General features: G+C 34.0%; 1 protein-coding gene across 3 annotated transcripts in view; it reads left to right on the forward strand.

The window, feature by feature from the left end:
• The window catches only part of LOC126739275 (serine/threonine-protein kinase N), a 141,431-nt gene that overhangs the window by 85,630 nt on the left and 37,517 nt on the right, over positions 1 to 18,284 (forward strand). For all 3 annotated transcript variants that reach the window (XM_050444879.1, XM_050444880.1, XM_050444878.1), the window contains exons 7-11: positions 4,010 to 4,126; positions 4,188 to 4,315; positions 4,378 to 4,557; positions 4,614 to 4,802; positions 13,411 to 13,725. In XM_050444879.1, coding sequence (XP_050300836.1) covers positions 4,010 to 4,126; positions 4,188 to 4,315; positions 4,378 to 4,557; positions 4,614 to 4,802; positions 13,411 to 13,725 — 929 coding nt within the window. The remainder of the gene's footprint in view (positions 1 to 4,009; positions 4,127 to 4,187; positions 4,316 to 4,377; positions 4,558 to 4,613; positions 4,803 to 13,410; positions 13,726 to 18,284) is intronic.

Here is an 18,284-nt window from a genome sequence, read left to right on the forward strand (position 1 = left end):
CTTTTTACAAATACACTTATTTATGTTCTTTAAATCTGGTAAATAACCACCACAATAAATTTTTGTAATTTTTAGTCCTTAGACGATTATTAAAATAAGATAAACCTAACAAGAAAACTAAAAATTGATTTGTGCAAATAAAATTATTAAGAGACTTTTCTATCTTGTTTTTAAATTCCTTGTCTTTAACTGGCCATGTGATGTTGGTTTGTTGGGGAAAGGTTCGGGTTAATTCATCGTAAATCGAAGGCGTTAGAGTGGTATTCACTTGCTTTATTGATGTTAAAATTACAACTAACTAATATCACTTCTAGAATACCCCTTTACTAACAATCTTAACTACTCAGCATCTACGTGCTGGGTTTATGTAGTAATATTAACATAATTTATAAATATATTTGCTGTTGCATTGATACAACACTTACTAACCTACATACCTTGGACTGATTTATTTACCTAAAGACTAAATAATAATTATGTCCTACTTATTACATCTCACCTCCCCAAGGAAAGCAAAAAAAAAATTACACATTTTTTTTTAACTACAATATTTCCTAACTCTATTTTTATGTACTAAAACTGACTTGTTACCAATATTTAAAAGAATATTTGGCTCTTGTTCTTTTATTACTGTATACGGTACATTATGGATAGAGTCCATTTTAGCACCTGAATTATTTCTTAGAACCACTTTTTCACCTTCCTTATAACTAACTATTTTGCTATTTACATCATATTTCTCTTTCCTATTATTTTTTGATGACAATAAGTTATTTTGAGCATCTTTCCGTGCTTGTTGTAGCCTATATTTTAATTTGATCGGATAATCATCGAAATTATATATCGGATCGACTTTATTTAAAATATTTGAAGGTAACCTTGCTGACTTGCCAAAAATGAGTTCATACGGTGTGTATTGAGTTTCGCTATGCACACTATTATTGTACGAAAAACACCAAAAAGGTACCCAAGTACTCCAACTTTCTGAGTTTTTCGCTATTTCCATACGTAAATACGCGCCTAATGTTTTATGAGAATTTTCTAAGGACTCTATGGTCTGATGGCGATAAGCGCAGTTAAATTTAATTGCTCTATTTGTAATATTTTACAAGTTTCCTTAAAAATAGACGCTATAAAGTCAGTTCCCTGATCTGACACTACCTCTTCGGGAATTTCGTATCTTAATATAAAATTTTCAATGCTAATATAAAATATTGCTAACTCAATTCACAAATGAGTTAGCAACTGTTTTTGCCTCCTTATCTTCTATAACATAACACTCTACAAATTTTCTGAGGTCGCATTGCAAGGTTAAAATGTATTTATTGTTGTTCGAATCTGGTTCTAGAGGTCCTACCAAATCTAAACAAATTTTTTGGAATGCGGAAGATGCTGTGGTAGTGATTACCATTGGTTTAATATTTGGCAACGAATATTTATACCTTTGGCACTCATCACATTTCTTTACAAATTTCTCAACATTATGTCGTAATCCTATTCATGCGTAATACCTTTTTATATTGTTTTACATGCGGTTAATATCCGCATGACCTCCCGTAGAAAACAAATGAAAGTCATTAAGAATAATTTGCTTAGCTTCGCAATCTGTTATTTTTTGTATATTTTTTAAGACAGATATTTTTATACCGGTTTCATTTATCAGGTTTTTATCTTTTAACATCCCGCTCAAAAGTATTTGCCCACATAAGACTGTTTTAAAGTTATAACTAAAAATAATAAACCCATCAGTTATTCTTATGAAACGGTTTTTTATAACAAAATGAAAATAAACAATATATTTTTCAATTAATTAAATTTAAGAAAATTCAAATTTTGGATTCATCTACATGTCCGCCTTGATTTTTAATAACAGTTTCACAGAGTTTCGGTAGTCTTCTAATTAATTTGTCCAAAGTTTCCTGAGGTATCTTGTGCCACTCTTCTTGTATGATCCTCCACAAGTCTTCTTTTGATGTGGGGCATGATTTTCGCAGTTGTCTATCCAGTTAATCCCACAGTAATTCGATAGGATTATGGTCCGGTGATTGTGGGGGCCATACCATAACTTTCAGAAGATGTTGCCTTTGTAATTGACCTAAATATTGCTTGCACAATTTCGACTTGTGCTTGGGATCATTATCATGTTGAAAGATGAAGTTTTCCCCAATTATTCGAGTACCAGAAGAAAGTACATTGTCACTTAAAATTGTTTTGTAACCCTTTTTTCGAAGAATTCCCTCTATTCTAATTAGATCGTGCACTGCAGATCCTCCGAAACAACCCCACACCATCACCGAACCACCACCGTGTTTAACTGAGGCCACCGTACAGTTCTCAGCGACCCTTTCATTGGCATTACGGCGAACAAAAACTCGCCTCTTCGTTCCAAAAACCTCGAATTTCGACTCGTCACTCCAGAGAACTTTCTTCCAGTCATCAATGGCCCATTCTTTGTGTGATTGGGCCCACTCAAGTCTTTTTTTCTTATTAACATCCCTCAGTAGCGGTTTTAATACAGCTAAACGTCCTTTAAGACCAACATTATAAAGTCGCTGTTTTAGTGTCGAAACATTGATCACTTTTTTACGCTCCTTGTTGATTTTTGCTGTGATTTCAGGGGTGTTAAGGCGTCTATTGCGTTTGCTTGCAATTATGATGTTTAAATCCTCCTTTCAACTTGTTGCCTTTGGCCTTCCCGATCGAGGTTTGTTGCTAATAGTCCCTTCTCTGGTGAATTTCCTAACATTATAATCGACAGTCCGCCTTGGAATTCCAAAATCCGTCGAAATTTGACGGTTAGCCTTTCCAGCCTTATGAACTCCCATGATAATACCTTTTGTTTCTACCGATAACTCTTTTGTTTTAGCCATATTAAAGAATGTTGAAAAACCAGCAAAAAAACGGTGACAATCATCAATAAGCAGGCGAAATTATTTACCAGTACTGTAAACAGATTACTTTTTTAGAAGAAGTCCATATTTTCACTACATTGTTTGTTATTTGCAAGACTATTTTTAAATACTCAGTGTTTTTCAACGAACCATAGTTGATAGGTATGCTGTTTAAGCATATATGCAATTTTTAAAAGAGATACAATCTAAATATAGGTATAAAGATAAGATTTTTGTATATAATATAAAATATTAAAAAGAATACATAGTGGGCAAATACTTTTGAGCGGTAGTGTATATTTTATTAATTATTGTGCACTTGATTCTTTTTTAATAATTACTAATTCGCGAATGTCGAATTTTTTCAATTGATTTGCCGGTCTCTTAACGATGCAGCTAGTATCAACGTCAATCGAGGATCCTGCTTCATGTAAATTGTACATTTACTCCTAAAATAAACAAAATTACCTGATTTATAGGAACTAAACAGAGTTCACAAGAGTCCTCTGGTCGTTTAATTAATTCTACTACCGCCGGGTGATCAAATCGTTTGCTGCGAATCAATTCTCAACTACCGTTGTTACTCTTATCAAACTTCTTTGCCACTGCCCTGGTTATAGCAAAATAGAATTACCCACCTTCGTGCCTAAATTTTTAAGATCATCTGCGAAAATTTTTATACTCGTCTGGTGTGACGTTTTTTTTACCTGTAATGTACTTTATTAAGGACTAATCTAAACTTTGTAAGTCTACTGGATGGGTTTGCCATGCCAAATAATTATTAAAAATCTTCCTCAGTTAAGCTTGACAGTTGGCCCTATAGCAAGGTAACATCCTGTCTTTTTTATCCTCTCTAGATCTTCTTTTATTTGTAGAAGTGTCAAGTAAGTTACTGTATTTTAAGGAGTGTAAATTTTGATTGGTAGCTAGAGTCTCGCATTGTTTATTGCAAATATGATTCCCTCTTTTAATAAGTACGCCAAATATAAGTCTTAGTCATGAATAGTGTCGCAGAAATGCAAAAGTTGGAAGTATAGCAAGTTGCTAACCTTATATGACTCGGCATTTTGCATGTATTATATTGTTTTAAATTTTAACCATGGATTATTTTATTATAGGTACTTTAGAAGTAAGATTAATGGGGTGCCAAGACCTGTTAGAAGACGTACCGGGACGGCCAAAAAAGGAATCGGACGGCAGCTCAAGTCCTATGGACCTCAGGTTTTTCAAAAAAGGTTGTTTTAATTAGTAAAACACAACTAATAATCCTCAAACGTTATGATGTCGTTTTTGCAGGTGTTACGGGCAGAAGTTCCTCGAAAAGTTACAGCGTGAAAGAAGACGTGAGTGATGAAATAATGGCAGTGCTAAAACTAGACAATAACACGGTGGCCCAGACTAGTTGGCGGCAATGCTCTCAACAAGTAATACTCAATCAAAATTACTTGAATTTGAATATTAGTTATTTTATAAATACAAATTTTAGGCCTGGGATCAGAGGTTTTCCATAGAATTAGACAAATCCCGCGAGCTAGAAATAGGCGTTTACTGGAAAGATTGGCGGTCCTTGTGCGGAGTGATATTTTTAAAATTAGAAGAGTTTATTGACAACGACAGGGACGGGATGGTCTTGCACCTTGAGCCTCAAGGTCTAATTTTCGCAGAGGTAACCCGTGAAAAAATGATAATTCAGTTTAATTTGATCATGTATTTTTACTTTAGATCAAATTCCTGAACCCGATGATCTCGAAACGACCCAAACTGCAACGTCAGAAGAGGATTTTCAAGCAAGTGATGCCGAGGGCCAAACAGATGAATATTAATATTGTCACGTGGGGCAGGTGGATGAAACAATCGAACCGGGTACCGAGTAGGCAGAATCTTACTCTGAGTACGCCCGAAATATCGCAGGTAATAATGAATATTTATTTTCTTGAATTAAAGGGTTTATAGTTTGTTTTTTCGTGAAAGTAACACTTAAAATATACTTGGGCATAACAATGGATCAATTTCTAAGATGGTCAGATCATATTGTAGAAGCTGCTAAGAAGATTTATAAAAATTCATTACAGATTTTTATCAATTAAGAACAGTGTTAAATAAGAAGTTACGATAAACGGTTTACTATTCTTTGGTCGAATCTGTATGTAATATAGTAGAAGATATTGTCACTTCTCAAGATCTGGGACCAATAAAATAAATGCCCAATCCTAAACATATAGAAATTTCTTAAATATACTGATCAATGCTAAACATACCTATTATAAAAATAAAATAGAAAATTCTGGCAGCAATCTGAAACAAATTTATAACTGAAGCAACTAATGGTCAATCCAAAAAGCAAAAAAATTCTTTACCAATTTTAAATAAGATCGAAAAATGCGCTTTTTAATGACCCCAGAGAACTAGCAAATTATTGCAATGAATTTTTCATTAACGTAGGGTTAGATATGTACAGAAAAATTAAGCCAACTCAAAATATGTTATTGGAGGATCCTGTTTGAGTTGATTCAATATCTTTAAATCCAGTTAATAAAAACGAAGTAATTATGCAAATAAATAGTCTTAAGAATGATAGTTCTCCTAGAATTGATAATTTTACATCTAGATTTATTAAAAAGGCACATCAATCTTTAACTGGTCCCCTGTTTCACATTATTAACCTAACTTTTGCCGCAGGCAAAGTCCTTGAACAATTTAAAGTTTCAGTTGTTTCGCCTATTTTTAAATCCGGAGACAAGACAGATTATTAACATATTTAAAGAAAAAAAAACTCAATATCCAAACACCAATATGGTTTTCTTAGTGGATCTAGTACCACATACGCCCTCTATCAGCTTACTAAACAAATTACAAATTCACTCGACGATAATAAAAGGTGTATTGGGGGTATTCTTAGATCTGGAAAAGGCCTTTGATACCGTGCCAGGTCCAGATCCGGCATGAGGGGCACGGTCTTAAATTTATTTAAGAAACTATTTAACAAGTAGACAACAATTTTTAAAAACAGAAAATATTTTGAGTGATCCCCTGAAAGTGGAGATTGGGATTTCTCAAGGAACCGTACTGGGCCCAGTACTCTTCATTTTGTATATTAATTCACTAACAGATCTAAAAATTGTGTAACCTAAAAAACGAATTTGTAATTATTTTATGCCGGCGTACAGCAGTCATTTTTCCAGATAACACTTGGGATAAAGTAAGGAGAAGCACAATTATGGGCATTCGTAAAATAAAAATATATTTATATATTTTAATGAGGGGTTCCATTTCAAAACTTGCCTTCTCCATATTGGGTAAAATTTCACAATTGGCAAAAAACGTTTTAGAAGATTTTTAAATACAAATTTATACAAATTTAATATGTACGGATTTACTATATAATCATTTGTGTGCTAATTTTAGCATTCATTTAAATCCTGTTTATTTAATTTCCATAAAATTTATTAAAACAATATGGACAAGACAAGTTTTGGCATGACTGCATGGATAAGACAAGTTTTGGCACGAAAAAGTACAGCAATTGACTGATCTTATTTTTTTTTACTAAAAAAAGATAACATTATTTAAAAAATCGTAATTTCTTAAATTCTTAGCGAAATATCTTCTTCCACTCCTCCTTCGCAAAATTTATGATTTTCAGTTTCTTCGTCCATTCTCCCAATGTTTTTCTCCTCCTCGAAGAAATTTTTATAAAATTCTAAATCATTTCTCCCCATCCAATCTTCCCCATAATGAGCAACTAGTAACTTTTTGACATCTTAAACTTTTTTTTTTCATTAACCGCCACTCCTTTATCAATGTTACCCACTTCTATTTGATTCAATCGTTTCCCACGTTTAAAAATTGTCTTGGATTCTCCAACATCACTGTTGTAGTGTTCTTCGCCTCTAACTGTTATTTTATCACCATTTTTCTCAATAACAATCCTTTTCGCTTTAGAAAATTTTAAGTGCCAAGACTGCACACCTTTCAGATACTCCTTTGCAACTTCCAAGATTTGACACCAGTATCTGTTAAATTAATGACGGTTCCTCTTTCCTTAAAGATATCGATATACGTGTTGGGGTTTGTGATTTCACTAAGTTTTCTTAATTTTTTTTTCGGTGATTCCAAATACACGGTCCGATGGTAGGAATGAATGACCTCTAATGGGAAAAACCAGCTCGATTTCACCAATATGGGGCGGTGCGATATTCCCCAAGAAGTAAATGCACATTGCAACCATTGTGGAGTTTCTGTTTTGCCCTCCGCAGCCATCTGCGCACAATCTTATTTTGCTGTAACCCGACAAATTTATGAGATCTGATAGGCAATGTAAAACAGCTGAGGCAATTTCGTTCGAGCCCTTATGGAACTCGTGTTCCATCCAGGTGTATAAGAACACGTTATTATTTTGTAATTTAGTTTTTGAGGAACCCTTAACAATGGTAAAGTTATAAGTGTAGAGCTGGCGGCTATAATAGGCGATCTGATCTTGGACTTTTGGGTTCACCAAGTTTTTTTGACAGTCAAAAGATAAGACGAGCATGTTTTCCTTTGTTTCTCTCAACTTGGAAAAAAAGGCTTGGCCTTTTAAGATATGAACTCTTTTTTCAATTTGAAGTTGACTACGTTTGTCATTATCCTTTTCTTGTTTAATTTTTTCTGTTAAAGAACTGCAACGAGAGCAAATGTCGAATGCTGGTGATCCAAAACCAATATTATATTCAAGGCAGAATATACTCCTAAAAAAAGTTTTTTTGACTTTTAATTTACTTTCAGGCACTTGGTTATTATACATATTTAACAATTTGTTTATAGTTAAATCAGAAGCCAAATACTGTCTGTTGCTTTGTTCTCTATAATAATGTACATCAGAACATTGTAGTTTCGCAATAAATATTTTAACAGCCTTTTTTTTTGGCATACATAGGTTTTTGTTTTGAACCACCACGATTTTCTTTAGGTGGTAAGCCAGTTTGTAGAAAAACTCGTCCAATTCTTTGAATGCGATCCTTAAAAACTTGCAGAAGACCTTTTAAATGTATTTTGAAATTCTTTGTTTCTCATATCTTAATAAAATACTTGATCGCCACAGACTTCCTAGATGCATCAGGTTTTCTCGCTCTTGATCTGGATAGGATCTCAACAGACATATATTTTAAAATAAAATTGTTTTGTTCAATCTTTATTTTTAAAGAATAAAATAGGGCATGAAACTGTAATATCTTGCATTGTAAGAGTTGAACGGCGGTAGGTTTTACCCGATAAATGGTGACATTTTGGAAAAACTGGTAGTTGCAACGGAGCACGCCTACAAAAAAAATATCTAAATAATATTATTAAAACGTTATAAACAAAAACAATGTAGGTACCTTTTTAATTTTGCAACACTATTTTTCCATTTTGTCGGATCACTGGGACGTCGCCTGACTTTTCCTTGTGCCACGGGTAAACAAAATGAATCAAAATGATGCAAAAATAATAAATCACGCGACCACCAGCATGAAAACAAAATTCTGCGCTCTGATTGGTCGCTTGGATAAGACGACTTTTGGAATGATACAGGCGATGGATAAGACAAGTTTTGAAATGATACTAAATTTTTCCTATGCTTTTACCGTAGGTAAGGGCGAGTTTTGGCATGGTTAAGTTTGTCTAATGTATAGAGGGACATTAACAGATGCTATAGACACCATGTCCTTATTTTTCGCAATAAATGGATAAGGCGAGTTTTGAAATTGAACCCCTCAAATGTAACTAAGCATATTCGAAAGCTATTACGAACATTTTATATCTTAAGGCAAATTTTATGCAAAAAAATTTTAATATCCGTATATAAATCCGTGGTGGAGTCACTTATCAGATATGGTATTGTTGTATGGGGAGGTCTGTATCAAAACTCCTTAAATTCCTTAAACGTAGCGCAGAACTATATATTAAAAGTTGTGTTTGCTAAAAATAAGCTCTACTCAATAAATCTGTTATACTCCAGCGATATTTTTTGATGTTCGAATAATCTATGTATTAGAGGTATGCTGTTTTATTTAAAAAATAACGAAAAAAATAACTATGTAATGCATTCTTATAATACCAGAAATTTCGTAAACAAACACTTAGTTACTCAAAAAATTAACACAAACTTGAGCAAGAGATCTTTAAACTATCTTGCACCAAAAATTTTTAATTTACACTGCTCAACAATCGAAGTGGATATTATAAAAATCTGCAATTTTAGTTTGCGAATGATTTACAATAAAACAAAATTAAATGTAATAAATAAATTTCTACTAAGTTCACTCACAATAGCCCCCCAAAAAAAAAAATAAACAAATATCTCCTAAAAAATTTAAATTTTTAACACACAACAGGAAAAATTAAAATAAAATTACACCCTCTAAAGCGTGCCCCAAAGTCCTGTCATGAAAATTAATACCTCGTAGGTCCACTCCTGGCTCGTCTTAGTGCTGTCACCCTTTTTGGCATAGTTCTTATTAAGTTGTTAATGTAGTGTTGAGGAATGTTTTGCCATATTTCCGGTAATTAATTGGCTACTTGTTCTAAGGTTAGAGGTGGCTGTTCGAGCTGGTTTAATCTTCGAGACATTTTGGCCCATACATGTTCAATGCAATTCATGTCGGGTGAATGTGGTGGCAAGTCCATTCTGGTAACGCCATGAAATTCAATGCGATCATTGACAATTCTCGCACGGTGTGGGCGCGCATTATCATTGATTAAAACGAATTCTTCGCCTATTGCACCAAAAAATGGTATAATTATGTTCTCTATAATAATGTCTCTATATCGTATAGCGTTCATTGTTTCATTTCTTAACACCACTAAATCGGTGCGGCCATCGAAACATATGCCTCCCCCAACGCAAACTAAACCGCCACCAAAAAGGGTAGAGGACGCCATCAAACTTTCATGGTATCGCTGTCCCCTTTCCCTCCACACCAAAATTCGACCATCACACATATGTAGCCGATGTCTGGAGTCATCCGTAGACATACAAGACCTCCAGTTTTGAAAATTCCAATTACTTGAATTTCCATCGTGAAACTTACACGATGTTCTCCCGTTAACCATGGATGTGTGGCACATTGTCTGGCTCTTAAATTGGACGCATGTAATCTTTTTCTAACGGTCTGATTAGAAATTACCCTCCCAGTAGCATGCCTTAAGAAGCTGTTAATTCTCGAAGCCGTAAATTTTCGGTTTCTTCTTGCGGTTACTGTTATATAGCGGTCTTGAGCATTAGTTGTAGCACGTTCTCGGCCTCCACCATGCCTGTAAGCTGCAGACCCAGTCTCTACATATCGATTCCATGCACGACTCACGACACTTTGGGACACATTTAGCTGGTTAGCAACTTCTTCTTGAGTTAGGCCCTCCTGTAGCCAACGTACTAATTGCTCGAGTTGCACTGTTTCTAACTGTCGTAGAATCATTATTTTGAAGAAAGTAAAGAGATTTATTGGTAACAATGAGAATAATAAAGTCTCTACAAGCACTCTTATGTGAAGAACTTTTCATCTAGGTTAGATTTTTGTGAAAGTGAATTAGGGCTGGGGGTAGGATGATATATGTATTTATTTGTATGTTTTGTTATTGTGGTTCTTTTTTTTTGTAATGGTTAGGGTATACTTTATTAAATATTTTTTTTCGTAAAAACAGTTAGGAGCACATGCAGATATTCGGTTATCTAGGTGCATAATTCGTCATTTTGTATGTCTATGTTATGCATTATATTTATGTATGTGGATATATTATGATGTAAATAAACTTATTTTATTCTATTCTATTTAAACTTCCCAACGTTTCGCAAAATATATTTGCGTCTTCAAGGCGATTAAATACAATAATTACTAAAACAACGAAAGTGTTTGTATAATTAACATTTAATTATAATTAAAATTAAAAATAAATAAAAATGATTTTTATAATTATAGTACAACCAACGTTAGACACACACTTATAATACAAACGCGAAAGAAATGGATATTACAACAATGAGAAAAAAATACTTATAACCTAAAATTGTTGGCTTAAGTCAAAAAACAGATTTAAAATGAACTTTTACACAGAAAACTTTTAGGTACTGTACCTCGAACATGGATACAGACAATACTATTAAAATATAATTTGTCATAATTCAGCTCTTATGTGTAAGAAGTGCATTATATACCAACACACTTCTTATCAGTCAATAACTGTAGTTTAGTTTTTTTTTAACAATAATATGGTATTATTTGAGCTGCATAGAGGAGTTTTCACACTGTCGATATTTATCGCAGTTTGTCTATATATTTTTTTATATGAATCCTTTTGGAAATAATTGTTTTTTTGTAGTTCGGTTGTTGGTCGAGAATTAATACAGTTTCAACGTCGAAACTATGTCCTGGTTCTTGTCTGTGTTGTTCTAAAGCCGTTGGGTTTTTTGATTGAACGTTTTTTTGGTCATTTTTGTATTCTCAAATTCTGTTATTTGAGTATCCCGAGGTTTGTTCTATATAGCACTTATCTCAATCGTCACACGCAATACGATAAATTATATTTGAGTTAAACGAGTTTTCTGTTTTTGTTTTTAATTTTGAGAAATACTTAGTTTTTATGGTGCTGAAATATTTTTGAGATCCTGTTATTCATTTGTTATAAAAAGTTGGGTATTTCTCTATGGTCATTTTTAATTTTTCTGTTAGTCCTTGTACGTATGGTAATTTGCAAAATATTTTCTCATCAGCTGTCGTGTACTGTCTACGCTGTTAGATTTATAGAGTACTTTTTTTTATTAGTGAGAGTGGGTAATTGTTGTCTAAAAGTATTTTTTTAATGCATTCTAAATTTGAATTGTGAAAGTGTTTTTAATTATATTGATTTTATCCCTTAAAGGGTGTAAAGAAAAATAATTAATGTATAGCTCTGAAAATGTAGGCCTATGATACAAGTTAGTTTCCAAAGTTCCATTTTCTTTTTTAATGATTAAGACTGAAGTTTGGGGTGATAACTGCTAGATAGAGTTAGAATAGAAAGAAGTCGTCCATTTTCTCAAAGAGACCTAGATTCAATAATCTAAAGGGAACTACACAAAGTCTCGGTCTCAAAAGTATTTATTAAGTCTAATAGTAAGTTACACGTGTTTTGCTCATATTAAGATTACATATACAATAACAACCTTAAAGATATACAATAAAAACCTTAAAGTTAGATAAAATTGGTACCTTAAAAATCGACTTAAAACAGTACATGCTTTACGGTCACATTATACACACACACTAAATAAAATAAATTCTTAGGAATGTGATACGCCACAAGTTTGTAAAAAACCAAAACAACTAAATTAAAATTGATGAAATTCAAAAATATAAAATTATTGTCCTAAGCGAGATTCGAACCCACTGCTAGTCTCGAAAAAGACGTCAGTTAAGCAATGTAAACTACTGCGCTACCAGATGCTTGGTGATATTTCTAGTAGAAGTAGAGTCTAGTAGAGTATGTCAGGCAATTGTTTGTTAAAAATGAGTCCGGAATCAAAATTAAAAACGTCGTTAACACAGTCTAGGATTGAGCTTTTCTTGGTTTTGGTGATTTCTAATTTTTCCAGAAGGTCCAGTTTTCTGCTTTTTTGGCATTCATGCATGACTGATACATTATCAGGAACAGTAAAATTGTGGCCCGATGACAATAAATCTGTAGCAAAGGCCGACTTGGTCTCAATAGTATCAGTGTCTCTAAACTTATTCACCAGACTCAAATGTTCTTGTATTCTAGTGGAAATTCTCCTGCCTGACTGACCTACATAAATAGCCGAACAATCGGCAAATTGTAAGCTATAAACCCGAGATTACACGTGTAACCTACTGTTAGAATTAATAAATACTTTTGAGACCGAGACTTTGGGTAGTTCTCTTTAGATTAGAGTTTGAATAGTTAAATATTGGTTTATTGGAACAACAGTTACAATATCTTTAACATATCTTTTATAAAACGGTATTTCAAATGGCAGTCCATTAATTAGAGTTACTTGTAAATCTTGCAAGGTAAACTTAAGAAGGTCTAGAAAAACATTTAATGGAATATTTATTTTTTCTTAGATCATAATCCATTTTTTAATAATTATGTTCTTCACGAGATCAGTAGAAATATTCTTAAATTTCATGATTGCGATTTTAAAATATATCGGCTTTGAGGAGTCTTCTTTAATTAATTTATTTTTGTCAGGCAGAAAACAGCGAGTAGTTTAACTTGAGGTTAACAAAGCAAATAGATAAAACTTAAAATTAATTTTATCGTAGAGTTAAAATGGTAAAATAAAACCGTACTAAAACTGTGTTTAAAAAATAAAATATAAAAGACAAACTCACTATTTTCTACTAAAATAAACCTTCTCTATAATCTCTATGAAGGATCAAATGGAGCAATTGGGATATATTATACCTTTTTATTCATAAAATAATACTCCGGTTAAGGATTAATAATAAAAACAAAATAAAAAAAAGCATTACCGATTCACGTAATTCTTTTGTAACAATTTTAGAACGAACCTCTCGACGACAAACCAGAAACGCCCGGCGAATCACCGGATCCGAACTCGTTCGGGTTAAGCGGACAACGCCCGCTGGGCGTGGCGCCGTTACCGGTGGCCCCGCCCAAGGTGCCTCGCAGTTTCTCGGGCTCCCACTCGCATCCGTCCACGCCGAGTCCGGGTACGGCCAGTACCAACGAGTGGATCATTTCACCCCCGACGACGCCTCAGGAGATGGTCACGACGACGCCCCCTGTGGCGGCCAAGAGGTGGATGGAACCGCCGCTGGTCTCGCCCCCGCCTATACCACCACGCTTAGATCCCGAGGTAAGTTGCCGAAAGAGTTATTTTTAGAATTGGATGTGCGAGTATATACTGTTGTCCGAGATAAAAAGAAACGAAAAACCGTATCTGGTATTTTTTTCCGTAATTTTTGCTTTTTTGGATTCTCCATATTTCATAACGATGGTTGTATTAAGTAATAATAATATTAATGTCGTTAATTATGCAACAAGCATAGTAGGCTTTAAAAAATAAACACAACAGATCTTTCGCTTCTCAATAAATCTTAATTTTTTAGTGGTTTATATACAGGGTGCCCGAGACAAAACAGTCCACCATGAAATTCTAGGCAAATAAATTGTTTAGCCAAAAACGGCCGAACACGTCAATTTTAATATTAAGGGGGACATTTATTGACAGAAATTGCGTTTCTCTGACGTCATCCCCTAACCCCCATAATATTTTTTTAAAATGAGAATAGGGTTCGTGATAATCAAGTGATACCTTGAATTAAAGGTAATTTATTCTCTACATAGCCCTAGTTTTATTTTTTTTTATCAATTCGTTCTCAAGAAATATTCATATTTCTGTAATAATGTGGATAAAAAAATTAATATTCTTTTAAATGAAAAAAAAAAGTATCTGACACCTATTTTATTAATGAAAATTATATCCGTGGACCTCCATACAAAAATACAACATTTAAATAATATAAATATTTCGAAGATCTTTAAGAGAATCAGGCTTTGTGGCAAAGACTTTGGTTTTAAGATAACCCTATAAAAAATCCAAAGGGGTGAGATCGGGAGATTTAGCAGGCCATTCTACGGCCAATCCATCGTCCAAGAAATACGTCTTTCATAAAAATGACGAACGATAGAAATGACGGACGAATGATGTTGTAACTTAGTTATTTTGGGATTGATAGCGTCCTGCAAAAGTTCCAAGTAATTTTGAGCATTACGATTTGTATTCATAAAAAAGGTCCAACAATATGATCTCCTAGAATACCAGCCCATACATGAAGTTTTTGAGGTCACTGTGTATGTTTTTCTCGAAATAAATGAGAATTAGTGTCGCTCGAGTATCGACAGTTGTGTCTATTGACTTCACCATGTAAATAAAAAGAGCATTCGTGCGAGAAACAGAAATTGTACAGCAAATTTATTTCACCATTTAACCTCTCACTAAAGTACTCACAAAATTGTACACGATGATCAAAATCATCCTCATTTAGCTCGAGTACTAGTTTGATTTTGTAGGCATGAAATTTGGGTGCCTACTATAAGGTTATTATAAATATTTACATTTAATTTTTTTTTACAAGGTTATTTTGTTTTTTAATTTATTTTGTTGTATCATCGCTGGGTCTACCTTCTGGTGGAAATTCTCTCAATATAAAGCTGAAACATAGGTCTGAAGGTGGGACGTTTGAATGTAAGGTCAAATGTATAGTCAAAAGTCAAAGTCAAAAATAGCTTTATTGTTACGTAACATAATCTGTTGTTAACAAAGCATTATATAAAACCTTAAAAATAGTTGACAACATAATATTTTACAAAAATATAAAATATTTTTAACAATTCTTACATACATAGAATATAGAACACACCCAAAGAAAAGGTAGTAATAAGTCACATCACACTACGAAAAACTATTTACTGTCAAAAAGTTGTATTTAAAAACTCGTCTAGAGAATAAAATGCTTTAGCAAGTAAAAGTTTCTTTATATTTTTCCTAAAACGTTTTTCACAATTTATTAGCCTTATATAAAGGGGTAGGTGGTTAAAAAGCCTTCTGCCCCCGTACACAATAGAGGACTTAATCTGCTCACTTTTTGGGATAGACAGAGGTAAAGAGAAGGTTGTTCGGAGATTGTAACCCGAGGAGGGGGTGCCAAGCTGATGGCGATATTTTTTGTGGATAAGACAAACAGTCTCTAAAATAAAAAGGCATGGCAATGCCAGGACACAGTGTTTTAAAAATAATGGCCTGCAGGGGCTACGAAAGGGAGCTACACACATGTAGCGTATGGCTCTTTTTTGCAAAATAAATAGATAGCTGAACAAATACTGAGAGCACACACCCCAAAACACAATACCATATCTCAGATGAGACTCAATAAGAGCATGGTAGGCAATTTTAGCCACATCAAGTCCTAGAGAATGTGTTATTACTCTAATAGCATAACAGTTGGATGATAACTTCCCTATTAAAGAGGAGATATGATTTTCAAATTTTAATTGCTTATCAATCGTCAGACCCAAAAATTTGCATGTTTCAGAAGGACTTATTGTTTCATTTTGCAAAGTGACAGTTAAAAGTTAAAATATTAGTTTTAGAAATATTAAAAGTTAATCTATTAGATTCACATCATGACTTTATAAGAATTAAATCTCAACAATATTCTTTAACCTCTTGGTGTCAGTGTCATTCCAAAGTAATGTTGTATCATCCGTAAAGATAGTAAATTTGCCCCTAATTGGAATTTGAGAGGTATCATTGACATATAGCAGGAACAATAGTGGTCCAAGAACAGTGGAATACTTCTGGGGTACACCCGCATCCATATCCAGACGGGATGACATATCATTGTCAAAGAATACCCTTTGTGTTCTTCCAGATAGGTAAGAACGAAACCAGTCAAGAGCAACTCCTCTGAATCCATAGATTTCTAGCTTCTGCAGCAGTATTCTGTGACTTACACAATCAAACGCCTTAGATAAGTCACAGAACACCGCCGCCGCACTCTCCCCAGCGTTTAACCCCATGTACAGACTCTCCAAAAAATTGAAAATAGCATCCGATGGACCCAGTTTCATCCGGAATCCAAATTGCTGATGGTTAAGAACATTATGCCGTTTAGAAATTCCATCATCCTAGTTTTTACCAATCTCTCTATAAGCTTGCCAAGCGTGGGAAGCATGGGTATGGGTCTGAAATTTGATGGGTCATCATAGTTTCCACCCTTAAATAATGGTATAATCAAGGCATCTTTAAGTAAATGTGGAAGGGACCCACTATACCGGCTTTAATAATCTTGTAAACCTTATTAGTAGGGAACAATTAAATATGTTAGCTGTTAGTAAAACTTGATTATCTCCTGATGTGGCTATCAACGATTTTAGTATTAATGGGTATCGCTTGTTCGTAGAGATAGTGCATCAAGGGGCGGCGAAATTGCGATATATTTAAGCACTAATATAAAGGCTAAAAAAATTTCGGATGAAGAGCAAAACGAAGAAATTGAATAGCTTTGTTTAATAATAGCTTTGTTTGATCGCCTGTTATCTGCTGCCACATCAACATTCGACTGCGTTATTTGTATGGGGCATATCAATGTGAACATTCTTACTCCTGGTAAATCTGTATCGAAGTACTTTGAGGCTTATGATTTTTTGCAAGTCATTAATGAGCCTACAAGAATTGCACGTTCATCAGCGACATCATTAGACCCAATCTTTTTTCTAATCGTGGCATTGTTATCGTTGGGGTCGACTTAAATGGCATACGAGATCACCGCATGGCACTATGTACACTTCACGTTAAAATAAAGAAATTTAACCCCAAATTTGTAATTTATAGGGATTTAAAAAAATTAACAATGATTTATTTCATAATGATATACTTGCGCTGCCGTTAAACAATATCACTCGAAAATATTAACTTCTGCGAAATGAGATACTAAGTTTGCTTCATCAGAAAAAGAGAGCTTATGTTTGAAAGGTGGTAAGGGAGGGAAATCTAACAAAAAAACCTGGAAAACTCTAAAAGAGCAAAGTAAAGCATGCCCCAATAGCAACGCACATCTTAAATTGTACGGCATTTTATCGCTGTAGGTCACAAAATAAAAGTTAGAAGAATAATTTAAACAGTTTGCGATTAGTAGCCATGGAACGATACACGGTCAAGCAACGCGTTATTTTGTTAAAACGCACTACAAATATGGAGAATGTTTTGCGGAAACAGTTCGTAAATTGCTTGGCATTTTTGGTCGACATAATGCGCCAAATCACACAACCGTTCGAAGACTATTTGAAAAATTTGAACAAAATGGTTCTGTTGTGAACGTAAAAAAACCAGTGCGTCACCGTACTAGTAGGTTTTTGTAATGAAAACATTTGCAGCCGTGCATGAAGTGTTGGCGAGAATCCGGGAACATCTATCCGTCATCGTGCACAACAGTTGCACATTTCAAAGAGCAATACCTATCGAATTCTTACAAAAGACATATAAGATTCAAGTGACCCAGGAATTAAAGCCATTAGACCATGCGACACGCCGTACATTGTCTTCTTGGCTATTGCAAAAAAGAACAAATGGATGTTGATTTTTCGAAGAAAATTCTGTTTACCGATAGCACACTTCCACCCTAATGGCTTTGTTAACAAACAAAATTGCCGATTAGAAAATTCTTATTCATGAGAAGAAAATGCATCTATTAAGAGTCACTGTTTGCTGCACACTTTGGACAGGTGGGGCAATTGGCCCGTACTTCTTCTAGGCAGAAAATGCAGTTACCGTCAACAGCGAACGCTATCGTAACATGCTATCTGAATTTTAATGGCCTCAATTGCATGGTATGGATATGGAAGCTATGTGAT

Source organism: Anthonomus grandis, chromosome 8 (genome assembly GCF_022605725.1).
Source record: "Anthonomus grandis grandis chromosome 8, icAntGran1.3, whole genome shotgun sequence".
NCBI lineage: Eukaryota > Metazoa > Arthropoda > Insecta > Coleoptera > Curculionidae > Anthonomus > Anthonomus grandis.